The sequence below is a fragment of the Eretmochelys imbricata genome, chromosome 9 (assembly GCF_965152235.1).
Source record: "Eretmochelys imbricata isolate rEreImb1 chromosome 9, rEreImb1.hap1, whole genome shotgun sequence".
NCBI lineage: Eukaryota > Metazoa > Chordata > Testudines > Cheloniidae > Eretmochelys > Eretmochelys imbricata.
Window position 1 is genome coordinate 52,901,157 of NC_135580.1, and position 12,623 is coordinate 52,913,779.

Genomic DNA, 12,623 nt, shown 5'->3' on the forward strand with positions numbered 1-12,623 from the left:
CTTGAGATCCCTTCCAGTTCTGTGATTCTATGATATGGCAATTCTGTGCCATATCTTTGAGAGATCCCAGTGTATTGTTTATGTATCACTGTTGTAGCCTATAGGTATTTGCTAGGTAAGATATAGGTATGGATTAAGGCTGTAATGCAAAAGCTTACAGTCCTCAGGCTTGTAAGATACTTAGCTTAGCCAAACAAGTCCTCAGGCTCAAAGAAAGATTTGACATAAGCAACTAACCAGTAAGTGATGCTGTATCACAAGACATTAGAAGATATCTCGAGGGAAGGACGTTAAAACTGCTGATATTTAGCAAATGTATGCTGCAATGTACCAGTTAAAGCCAGTTAGAATATTTTGGGGATTTTGCAGACATAGGGTGTCAGCAATGTGCTAACCACAAGTTGTCATGGTGACTGAGTGATGTAAATGTTAATGAGTATAAGGGGAACTATCGAGTTGGCCTATGAAAAACAGGGCACCCCAAAGTCGTAGGGCGAAGCAATACAAATAAGGAAAAGCGGTCAAGCAGCTACAACCCCTATTGAATATGCATTAGGCAAAGTGGCATCAATGTCACACATTATAGAAATTGTATACGGACCTGGCTGCCTTGGGAGATGCCAGGATGGTGGCCACTGGTGATGCTGAGTGTGATGAGGCAGATGATGACTAACACTTCAGGTCCTTTGGGAAGGGATGGTGCGAGTATTGGGCTGCTCAGAGCACAGCCTGTATTATCTCTCTCTACCGTGCTGGGCTGAAGTGTTTGTAGCTTTGCTAACTGTGTTAATAAAACCAGTACAAGTCCAGAAGGTTCGTCCTAAGTGTGAGTGTTACAACCAGGCATGTCGGGGCTCCCAGCTGATAATACTGGGCCTGATCTCAGGATGAGAACCTATCAGAGGTCAGTGTTAATTGGAAATTTTTAAGTGATCAATATAATTAATATGCAATCACTAGATCAAGCAACACTTTGGGCCAGGGTTTGTATGCAATTGTGACCACAGCCCTCCAGGAACTAAGAACATTGCAGGGTGATTAGACAAATTCACTCAGGTTGTAACACCTCCAGAGAAGCACTGCCTTCGGAGAGCCTCGCCTATGCTGGTTCACACTCTGGATTCTCCAGAGACCAACAGGCAAAGACAGGACTTTTGGATAAGTGGCCTGAGTTTAAACTGACAAAGGGTCTTCTTTCTGATCCAGCAAATGGGCAGGCCCTTCCTTCCTGGGAAAGGCTGGAAGGACTTTGGCATATTGAGGCCCCATAAGACTAATGGGTGACCTCTGGTAAGCTTTAAACAGGCATGTAGCTTCTTTTGTTGTTTTAATAGGTTTTAGCTGTAATGCTTTTACCGTAAGAATCTATGTATTTGCTTAGAAGGAGCTGTGCACTGACTTATAACTGCTGGCAATTGCACTGTTCATAGCCAATGAAAGGTAAGCCAAGTGCAGATGCTGACCTGTTTAAGTAGCATGGCTTGCTGAGAATAACAGTATAGGCAGGGAATGGGGCAGCCTGGAAATACTCTGCTCAGGAGGGAGAGAGACATGGGTCTCCGCCCAAGAGAGGTGACGGCTCTGCAGAGAGCCTAGAGCAGGTGCCCTTGCTGGTCCACAGTGGAGGAATACAGATGTAGTTGCCCTGAATGGGACATACTTACCCCACCCCACGCTCATGGAAGAGAAATTAAGTTCATCCCCATAAGCCTGTAGATCTCCTGAGAGCCATACAGATCCTAGCATCCAACATGGTGATCCAGGGCTTCCCAACTGCCCCGGTTTCTTATATCACCCAGAGCAGCCAGCTGCTGAGGGTGCCCCCAAATCTCCCTGGGGACCATCGGGAAAAGGCAGGTGTTATTGCTGTTTCCCTCAACAGTAACTTCCAGGCAGACTCCCGGTTAGAAATCTGCCTGATCAGAAGGGTGGACGCCAACAAACCTGGCTATTACATACTGCGAGAGCCCCTACCACATGCCATGTACCCAGAGTCTTGCCCATCTTGTGCTATTTGTTAAGCTTGAGTTGATGAGAGCAGTGAGGCTGTACGAGACCGGAGCATAAGTAGTCTGCCCTAGCAGCACAGCCGAGATGGGGTCACCAAGCCACAGACAGTCAGGAGGCGGCAGTCAGTACACAGGGATCACAGCAATTGCTGGAGCCATGATCAACAGGCAGGAGCCAGGGTCAGATTCAGGCCACAGTCAGAGACTAGAGACCAACAGCAGTTACCAGGCTGCAGTCAGGAGCCAGAGTCAGACTGGAGTCAGAGACACAAGACCAGCCGGCAAAGTGATATGTGAAATCACAGCACACCAGAAGTCTGCATAGCTGCCCAGACAATTTCCTGGGCCACCGTCTAGGGTTAAATACTGAGCATGGGGCAATCAGAAGGCCACCGGGTGCTGTCAGTCTGGACTCGTTGGGTGGTACATCCTGCGGTGCCCATTCTGCAGCATGCTCCTTGGAGGTAACTTTATGCAGGTTCCTGGTGGTGATGGGAGACCATTAACTGCCTAATGCTCTGCAGACCTGGGTTCTAGTTCCACGGAGCCTTCCAGGGGCGATGATGGAGGTATAGCTGGAGCTTTAAAAATACATCCACGCTCCTCTAATGCTTGTTGCCTATCCTATGGTTAGATGCTGCACTAGGAGGCAATGAGCTCTGCTATATGATGCCAGCTGGCTGTGTTGTTAGGAACCCAGGACTGATACTTGCTTCAGTAGTCTATTTTAGCAGAAAACACATGTATTGTTGGTACATTGACTTGTATTTCTGCCTTATTATATTTGTTTTTCAGTGCACAGTGGATGGTATGTGCCCCGTCAGCCTGCTTGTCAGTGTCTATAGTGCTCGTATCTATTTCTCTTTGGGGTTTACGCTAAAATATTTGGACTCTGTTCTTCCTTGACTGAGATTTCAGAAGATGAATCATCTCACAGGCCAGTGAAAATGGCAGTAAAATGCCCTTTAAAGCACATGGATGATATCTTATTGCATGAGGTGAGGCTACGGGCATAAGATGAGCCTTCAGCCTCTGTAGCTGCAGTCCTGATTTTGGTAGAGTATGGTGGTAGCATGTTATTTTACATGGCAGTCTAGTCCCATAAAGCTCAGCATGAGTGATCTCCCCATGGATCGCAATGTGAATCTATACAGTATATATAGAAAGTGGGATTCCACGGTCAAAGCAGCAGAGCACAATAAGATGTGCGTCAGTTCCCAGGACAGCACACTAAAAATCATCCTGTGCCATATAGAAGAAAGCCACATACACAGTGATCTGAACAGGACATGCAGCAGCTATCCCTTAACCTAACCTGTCAACAGAAATCATAGCTGTTGCCCAAACTGACCCTAAGGGAGAGCATATCTACCATAACACTACAGACTAAGGGACCCATCCTGTGGAAATTGGGTCACGGATTTCCATATTAGTAGGATCTGTCTTTAACATCTTGCATATTAATTACAACATCCCAAAAGAAAGGGAGCAGTGAGTTTGCCAGCTCCTTTCTGACACTTCAGTAAACACAAAAATTCCTTAAGAAAGGCTACAGAAATGAAATCTCATTCACCAAGACAGAAAGCCCCCTGATATGGAACCAGTTGGGATCTAGAAGACAAGCGAAACATTAAAAGAGTCGATTAGCAGGGAGGCACCACAGTTTGGTTTGAGAAGGTATCATTCCTGACTATTTTCTCCATTGTATGGAATAGCAGACACTCCTCTGCCAACAACTCAGAGTCCTGTTACTGGAATATTGTACAAGCATCGGAGCTCTGTATTTTTACCAATAACATTCAAATTGATATCATCATCCTTTGACAGCCACATCCCAATCAACTGTACAGTCATTCTACAATACACCCTCCACTTACAATATGTGTCCCAGACATTACCATTAATGCAATGCCTTTGCTTTGGATTGCTTTCTCTGTGGTTACGGAGGAATTAGGCTGGTAAGCAGAGCTGTTTGCCCAGGGGTTATCTCCTAAACTCCAGAGAACTTCCAGAGTAAAACAAGAAGCAGTCAAAGAGGCAGATGGGAGAATAAGCCTCACAGACCACAGACACAAACAGTTCACCCAGGAGAGCAAGCTTTGACGTCTTATTGATTCACTTTTCTGACCATTACACACTCATAACAAATCAAATAACCAAGCCACATGGCTGGGGTCAGTTTTACCTATGGTTAGATGCCCATATGTAGAGTATGAGGGGGAAAGGATAGGCTGGAGGGGTGTGGGAATAAGTGAATGATTGTACTGCCTGGAGAGCGGGTTGCTCTAATATTCTGCTGAATAAGTTGTATTTTTTAACCCTTGGCAGTCAGCTTATGGCACACAGACTGCTCTGGCCAGGGCTTTCCTGAGGCTTACTGGTGACATTCATTAGCTCATTTTGCCATATTTCAAAATGCAATTTTAGGAGCAGATACATCTACAGGTATGTACCTTCAAACCATACAGACCATCATTGTCAGGGGCTGTTTTATACAAAGGGGGAAAGAAAAGGAACACACAAATAAGGTAACAAAGGATCACCAGGGTTGGAAGGGAAATAACAGAATATTTAGTACATTGCAGAATGATTTCTAACATTTTTCCCCAAACATTTTCCTTCTCTCTATTAGTTCCCTAAACAAGTATCCAAGACTGATTTTTATCAAAACCTGTTCTCATCCAGAAAATTATTTTTCCTCAAAAGGCTGAAACAAAAATAATGGAATTCCAGTAAAATAAATAAGATTCATGTCATCTTGAGGGGTGCCACATTACAGATGCACTTTGCCCCACCACGGCACACACAGAATTCAAAAGAGCAATCCAGAGAGTGGAAGGCTAGAGACAAACAAACCAGGGGGGAAGGATAGCTCAGTGGTTTGAGCACTGGCCTGCTAAACCCAGGGTTGTGAGCTCAATCCTTGAGAGGGCCACTTTGGGATCTGGGGCAAAAAAATAATAATTGGGGATTGGTCCTGCTTTGAGCAGGGGGTTGGACTAGATGACCTCCTGAGGTCCCTTTCAACCCTGATATTCTATGATTCTAAACAGTTCCTGGGCTGCAAAATAAATATAAATATGTTTTGCTCTCCCCAAAATGCAGAATTTGGGAGGGGGGAACACTTCCTTTTGTGATTACTTGGGATCGGTTTTGTTGATATGAATAACTACAGGTTAACTTTTTTTTGTTTTAACTTTTTTAATCAGCGTATTTCTTCAACCTTCCAATTTCAAGGAGGAAGAATTCAGCAGCTTTCAACCAGCTCCCCCTCTGCTTTCTGAACGCAACATATGCCTCCCTAGCATCTAACAAATTTTAATAAAGAACCCCTGCAAAGACCACCAGCTGGGAGAAGAGTGGAATGGCAAAAAAACCCCACCTTTTGGGGGGGAAAAAAATCTTTCTGCACTAATCTTTTCCCTGAGCTACAGTCTGGATAAAGCAGAGATTCAAAGGAGGATTCCTGCAGTCGTCAACAAAAAGAAGAGGGATTTTGACTGTTACTACATCACCTAAAGAAGATATCACAAAAAGCAAGAATAACGGTACTGTTCTGGTTTAAAAAAGGAGATGACATTTCAATTTTTTTTAAGTTTCTCCACCCTGTTGCACATAAGATCCAGCTAAGCAGGTTTTAGATTCTGTTTAGTATTATTAACCAAAGATCATTTCAGACTTATAAATCGGATTTGTTATTCACTATCTAAGCCATAACTATTGCAATTGTTTCCCTTTCTCTGCTGGATCACAAACACGACTATTTTAAAATTAGAATAGATGGGCTACAAGAATACTGAAGCTGCAATCCTGACTCCAAATGCAAATGACCAAGAGCCCACTGTTGATTCCAAAAATGGATTGTGCCCAAAAGTTGTTCATGAAGCTACTCCCACTTCATTTTGTTTGGTGAAATGAACATTCTCCTCTGTGTTAGTGGGAAAGTTTCTTTTCGTTCACTGAACTTTCTTGAGCCTCCTTGCTTTGCAAAATAAACTCAGACCCGCCAGACAGCAGGAAACAGAAAGCCAGGTTTTGATGTAAGGCATGTCTCATTCATTGGAAAAGGCTGTGGCACAATTTTTCCCAGGGACATGGGAAGGAGGAGGAGCAGAGAGAAAGATATGGGGACTCCAGCTCTGAATGATACAGCTGATATAATGAATAGTATAGTTATAGTACAGAATAATATCCAACACAGAGGGCACTGGAATTATAGCTAGACTAGTATATGGATATAGATAGCTAAAGCTAAATGCACCCCACATAGTCCCTTTACTCTCCTTAGTGCTACCAGCTTTGTTACTAAGGGACAGAGCTCAAAAAAGGTCTTTAGCTAGGATACAATTTTGCAAGGAGCCCTGCAGGCTTGGTTATCTATATGCAGACAAATTACACCTCCTTTGCTAGAGAATGTAGAGTTTAAAATACAGAAGCCTGTCATCTCCAGACCATGGGTAAGAAGCAGCAAAATGCCTGGCTGTGATGGCATTTCCCACTGGCTCCCAGTATAATCTGCCCTTCAGTATGTAATGCATGCCCTTTTCCCAAAGCACCCCTGCTCGGTCTCCCCCCCGCGCCCCAGCGGTAAACCCACAGCCCTGGGCATCAGCTAAAACCCAAACTGCTCCTGCTGCCTCCAGCGACAAGCACAAACACACACATGCCCATGCACAAAGAGCAGCGATTGCCTGCCGTGAAAGCCGGGGTCTCCGCTTAGCCCAAGGGATACAGCCGCAGGAGGACGGCGAGAGAGAGACCCGCAAAGTGAGAGAGACAAACCGGGCAAGAGAGTGAGAGACGGGTATAGGAAGGAAGGAGGGGCAGAGTTATTGCAGCTGCAAATCAAAGATCCTGTCTGAACACAATCTCCTGGACCAACCCTGGGCTCCAAGATCCCCCCATCTTCCTTGGAATCACTGATCGCTGCTTCAGCCCCCAAGCTGACAGTTTGTAGCGTGTTCAACAAGCCCTGCAATGCAGCTCAGCATCTTCCCCGGCCAAGGAGGGAATGGGGGTTAGCCTAGGGCAAACCGCTAGTCCATCTGCCTTGTTGGCTGGGGGATTGAGGGGGCGGAATAAGTCCTACCCATTCCGAGAGCCAGATCATGGGAAATCCACTTGGTTGGCTCTGCTCCGGGCAAGAGTGAAGAAAGTATCGCAGATTCCTTACATGTCGCATGTGGCAGCCCCTGAGCCCTGCCAGCCCTTCACCACACCAGCTGCCTTTTGCACAAGGAGAGGGGGAAACAACATGCATTTTAAAACATCTCACAGAGCAACCCAGGTACAAAAGTTTTTTTTCCCCCGTTATTGTTTGTATTTTACCTTCCACTGCTGCAATTGCAGATGCCAAGCAGAAAACCACTACAATATCCAGTGCCATGGTGGACCCAAACATGTTTCAGAAGAAATAAGAGTTATAAAAAAAATAGTTCCTTGTTTGGCAAGACTGGTTTCCCTTCTTGTTGCTTTTTGTTATATATGTATCTCCTTTAGTATTCCACTTTGGATACCCCAGTGCTCTGTGTGTGTGTGTGTGTTTGTGTGTGTGTGTGTGTGTCTGTGTGCGTGCATGGGGGTGTGTGTGTGTATGTGGTGTGTGTGTGTGAGAGAGAGAGAGTATATATTTTAGTGTCACATTGCAAGCAATAGTAAAGTGTACAGTGAGAACAAAATCAGCCACTGAGGCTGGAGGGAGGGGGAGGGAAAGGGTTCCCCCCCACCCATCAACTCTCTTCCCACCCCCAACACCTCCTGTCCAATCAAGGAATCAAGCCTACAAAAACCCCCCATCCAATCAGCGCAGAGCACCTCCTTACATTGGTATTGTTAGTTTAAGAAAAACTTTTGCAGCGAGGCATGGGGAGAGAATGAGGAGAGCGAGCCATAAGGAAGTGAAAGAGCTCCCCCTAATGGTCCTTTTCAGTATTGCACACACATTTCCACTGATGCAGCACTAAATTCAGGTCGCTATTCACAACCCAGCCCTGCCTGTCGGTAACTAATCCACCTATTTTTATTTTCAGCAGCGACCGGCTTCTTATTGACTATAGCTTTCATCATCTTCTGACACGTTGATGGTGTGCTGATGTCAGCTAGCCCTTTCCAAGAAGGGATTCTGGAGTTTGGGCCAAATAATATGATTTTGAATGTTAAAAGAATGATTTTCCCCTGCAGGGCTCTGACACATCTAGTCTACAGCCCCCTTTCTAGTATATCCTGGGTCTCTCTTGGTCCCGAACGGCCACCCATAATTGCTCTGTATTGTGTAGATGTGAGGAGAAGAGAGGCACTATGACCATGTCAGAAGAAGAAGAAGAAATCAAAATAATGTAGAACATGACCAAACCTGACTCCAAACCCAGATCTCTGTAAGTGCAAGACACATGAATTCAGTACCCTCCTCCGCCCAAATCACCTGGGTTGTGAGAACAGGACTACTCTGCTAGATACCATTTTAGAACACTGTCTAAAGATTCTGGCTACTGTCACTGAGCACAGGAGCAAAGCTTTTCAGTGCCTGCTAAGGCTGCTGACAAAGAGCTCACTGGCTCTGGATATGTGTTAGTCCCAGTGATAATTTTGGGGTGGGATTTTTTTTCCCTTTTAACATTTTAAATTGTAATTTGGCTGCATCAGTCGGTGCCATGGATTGTGATTTCTAAACGACAATGAAAATAAGCCCCTGGCATATCCAGTTTTGATTCCACTCTTCCTTTACCTTTATCCGCCAGTTTGCCTCATTTGTTCTCTAAATAATGCTGCATCTTCTTGCCCATTTTTCCTAGCATGTCAGATGAATGGTTGGGTTCCGTCGCTAAATCATGCTTCTGATGTCAGGGCTAATACCCATACATCACTTGAGCCTTCCAAATAGGTGATGCCTAGACTGTGTGCTATCTCTCTGTCCCCGACTGAATTTCATCCAACCACAGGAATAACTACAGGTGCACATATAGATACCTGTCTACCACCTAGTGCCTAGAACCCTGCCTCTCCTCTACTCCAGTGGAAGCATAGAATCATAGAATATCAGGGTTGGAAGGGACCTCAGGAGGTCATCTAGTCCAACCCCCTGCTCAAAGCAGGACCAATCCCCAACTAAATCATCCCAGCCAGGGCTTTGTCAAGCCTGACCTTAAAAACCTCAAAGGAAGGAGATTCCACCACCTCCCTAGGTAACACATTCCAGTGCTTCACCACTCTCCTAGTGAAAAAGTTTTTCCTAATATCCAACCTAAACCTCCCCCACTGCAACTTGAGACCATTACTCCTTGTTCTGTCATCAGCTACAACTGAGAACAGTCTAGATTCATCCTCTTTGGAACCCCCTTTCAGGTAGTTGAAAGCAGCTATCAAATCCCACCTCATTCTTCTCTTCTGCAGACTAAACAATCCCAGTTCCCTCAGCCTCTCCTCATAAGTCATGTGTTCCAGTCCCCTAATCATTTTTGTTGCCCTCCGCTGGACTCTTTCCAATTTTTCCACATCCTTCTTCTAGTGTGGGGCCCAAAACTGGACACAGTACTCCAGATGAGGCCTCACCAATGTCAAATAGAGGGGAATGATCACGTCCCTCGATCTGTTGGCAATGCCCCATCTTATACATCCCAAAATGCCATTGGCCTTCTTGGCAACAAGGGCACACTGTTGACTCATATCCAGCTTCTCGTCCACTGTAACCCCTAGGTCCTTTTCTGCAGAACTGCTGCCTAGTCATTCGGTCCCTAGTCTGTAGCGGTGCATGGGATTCTTCCGTCCTAAGTGGAGGACTCTGCACTTGTCCTTGTTGAACCTCATCAGATTTCTTTTGGCCCAAACCCCTAATTTGTCTAGGGCCCTCTGTAGCCTATCCGTATCCTCCAGTGTATCTACCTCTCCTCCCAGTTTAGCATCATCTACAAACTTGCTGAGGGTGCAATCCACACCATCCTCCAGATCATTAATGAAGATATTGAACAAAACCGGCCCGAGGATTGACCCTTGGGGCACTCCACTTGATACCAGTTGCCAGCTAGACATGGAGCCATTGATCACTACCCGTTGAGCCCGACAATCTAGCCAGCTTTCTATCCACCTTATAGTCCATTCCTCCAGCCCATACTTCTTTAACTTACTGGCAAGAATACTGTGGGAGACCGTGTCAAAAGCTTTGCTAAAGTCAAGGAACAACACGTGCACTGCTTTCCCCTCATCCACAGAGCCAGTTATCTCGTCATAGAAGGCAATTAGATTAGTCAGGCATGACTTGCCCTCGGTGAATCTATGCTGACTGTTCCTGATCACTTTCCTCTCCTCTAAGTGCTTCAGAATTGATTCCTTGAGGACCTGCTCCATGATTTTTCCAGGAACTGAGGTGAGGCTGACTGGCCTGTAGTTCCCAGGATCCTCCTTCTACCCTTTTTTAAAGATGGGCACTACATTAGCCTTTTTCCAGTCGTCCGGGACTTCCCCCGATCACCATGAGTTTTCAAAGATAATGGCCAATGGCTCTGCAATCACATCCGCCAACTCCTTTAGCACTCTCGGATGCAGCGCATCCAACCCCATGGACTTGTGCTCGTCCAGCTTTTCTAAATAGCCCTGAACCACTTCTTTCTCCACAGAGGGCTGGTCACCTCCTCTCCATGCTGTGCTTAGACGTCCCTTCCAACCCTGATATTCTATGATTCTAATGCAAGAAGACCGTGGAGCGAGGGTTCTCTTTTCCCTTGGCTTGATGCTGCTTTGACTGGCACTGAGAGGCAGTGCACTGAGGCAGCCTGGACCTGCACCGCTGAGTAAACATGGTGGCTCATTCCCACTTGCCCTTCAGGCAGTTTCTCCCAGTCTTTCTGTTATATGTCGGAACAGCATCTAGCACAATGGGGCCCCGATCCCTGATTGGGCCTCTAGGAGCCATTGCAAAATTAATAAATAATAAACAAACAATAACCCTGTCAGCCGGACTGACAGAACCATTGAATATCTGCAGATTAAAGACCCTCAGCCCCCCCAGCATCACATATCTTTGTTCCAGCGACACTTGTGCCCCAGTAGGTCAGGAGTAGAGGAGATGGGAAATGGGTTTCCTGGCTTGTGAGAATTTTCATGCTATAGCAAAATTTCCCTCCTGAACCAGGACAAAAAGTTGAAATCTCAACATTTTTGAACAATTTTTTTGCACTGTTCAGTTGAAACGTTTCATTTGGATAATTTAAAAAATGTTTTGTTTCAATTTCAACCTTTTTTTTTATTGTAAATTGACTTTGAAACCAAAAGTCGCTTCAAACCAAAACAGGAAACTTTTCATTTCGAAAATGTCAAAACTGAACATTTTGACAATTTTAAATGTATTTTAATTTTTTTTTAGTTGGGAAATGTACTGAAATTGACCCTTCCCTGTGAACAGTTTCCTTCTTGAAAAATCAGCATTTTTCGACTAAATATGTTTCATTGGAGAATTCCTGACCAGCTCTCGTCAGGAGTTTGAGCTCTGTGACAGGCTGACATCACCCTACAACCTGAGGAAGGCCCCTCTTTGGAGCTGGAGGGGCATCATGGGGCAGGGCAGAGAGCTGGCTAGGCTCCTCCATATTGCCCCCACCCAGATACACAGGGAACACAGCAGCAGCCAGAAGCTGTGTGACCATGTGCTGCCTCTCTCTCTGCATTGCAGACCCTGGGGTCAGTCACATCAGGGGAACCGCTGGAAGCACAGCCCCTGCAAGAGCTGGGGCTTTCCATGTGCCACCAGGAGCCAGCTAGGCCAGGGGACACAGAGGAGACAAGTGCTGTGGAGCAGGGACTCTTTCTGTTCAGTGTTTGTACAGCACCTAGCACAAGGGGGTGTTGGTCCATGACTGGGGCTCTTAGGGGTTCTGCAATACGAAGAAAAGGATGCCCCCCATTGCTTCCTGTGGATCTGCCTGGATCCTGAAGTACCTGAGGCTCAGCGGAGTAGATCCTCCTGTTATAAAATGTGAGACGAAGGAGAGCTGGTAAGAAAGGCTGATCTTTGTATTCCAGAGCCAGGATCATGGCTGGGCCAAGGATACGTTATACCCGTCTCACAAGGCAGGGGTTGGTAGCAGAGCTGCCCGGAGGATTCAGGGGGCCTGGGGTCTTCGGCGGTGGGGGGTCCTTCCGCTCCGGGTCTTCGGGGCACTTCGCCAAAGACATGGAGTGGAAGGACCCCTGCCACTGAATTGCCGCCGAAGACCCAGAGTGGAAGAAGTAGCAGCGGGTCCTTCACTCCAGGTGTGTTCGGCGGCACTGAAGGACCCCCCGCTGCCGAAGTGCCGCAGAAAACTATCGTGGGGGCCCCTGAAAACTCTCGTGGGTGCCCCTGTGGGACCCAAGACCTGGGGCAAATTGCCCCACTTGCCCTGGTTGGTAGCCACTGCCTCCTTCCTTTTCATTTAACCAGATGCAATTTAAGCAAAACATTCACCCAAAACAGCAAGCTTAGACAGCCAGTTAATGACACACAGGAATAGACACATCTAGGTTGCAGGTCAGCATGAACTTCCTGACAGACAGGAACATCATTCAGCCTCTTATTAGACAGCGTCTACCTCACATCCACAATGGCTTTCGGAGAGCATGGCCAGGCCTTGCTCCCACAACAGC

At 46.3% G+C, this 12,623-nt stretch overlaps 1 protein-coding gene across 1 annotated transcript in view; it reads right to left on the reverse strand.

Moving 5' to 3' along the window:
* The window catches only part of EPHB1 (EPH receptor B1), a 317,963-nt gene extending 310,553 nt beyond the window's left edge, over positions 1–7,410 (reverse strand). Inside the window, exon 1 of the mRNA XM_077825793.1 lies at positions 7,338–7,410. Coding sequence (XP_077681919.1) covers positions 7,338–7,410 — 73 coding nt within the window. The remainder of the gene's footprint in view (positions 1–7,337) is intronic.
* Between the last annotated feature and the right edge of the window lie 5,213 nt (positions 7,411–12,623).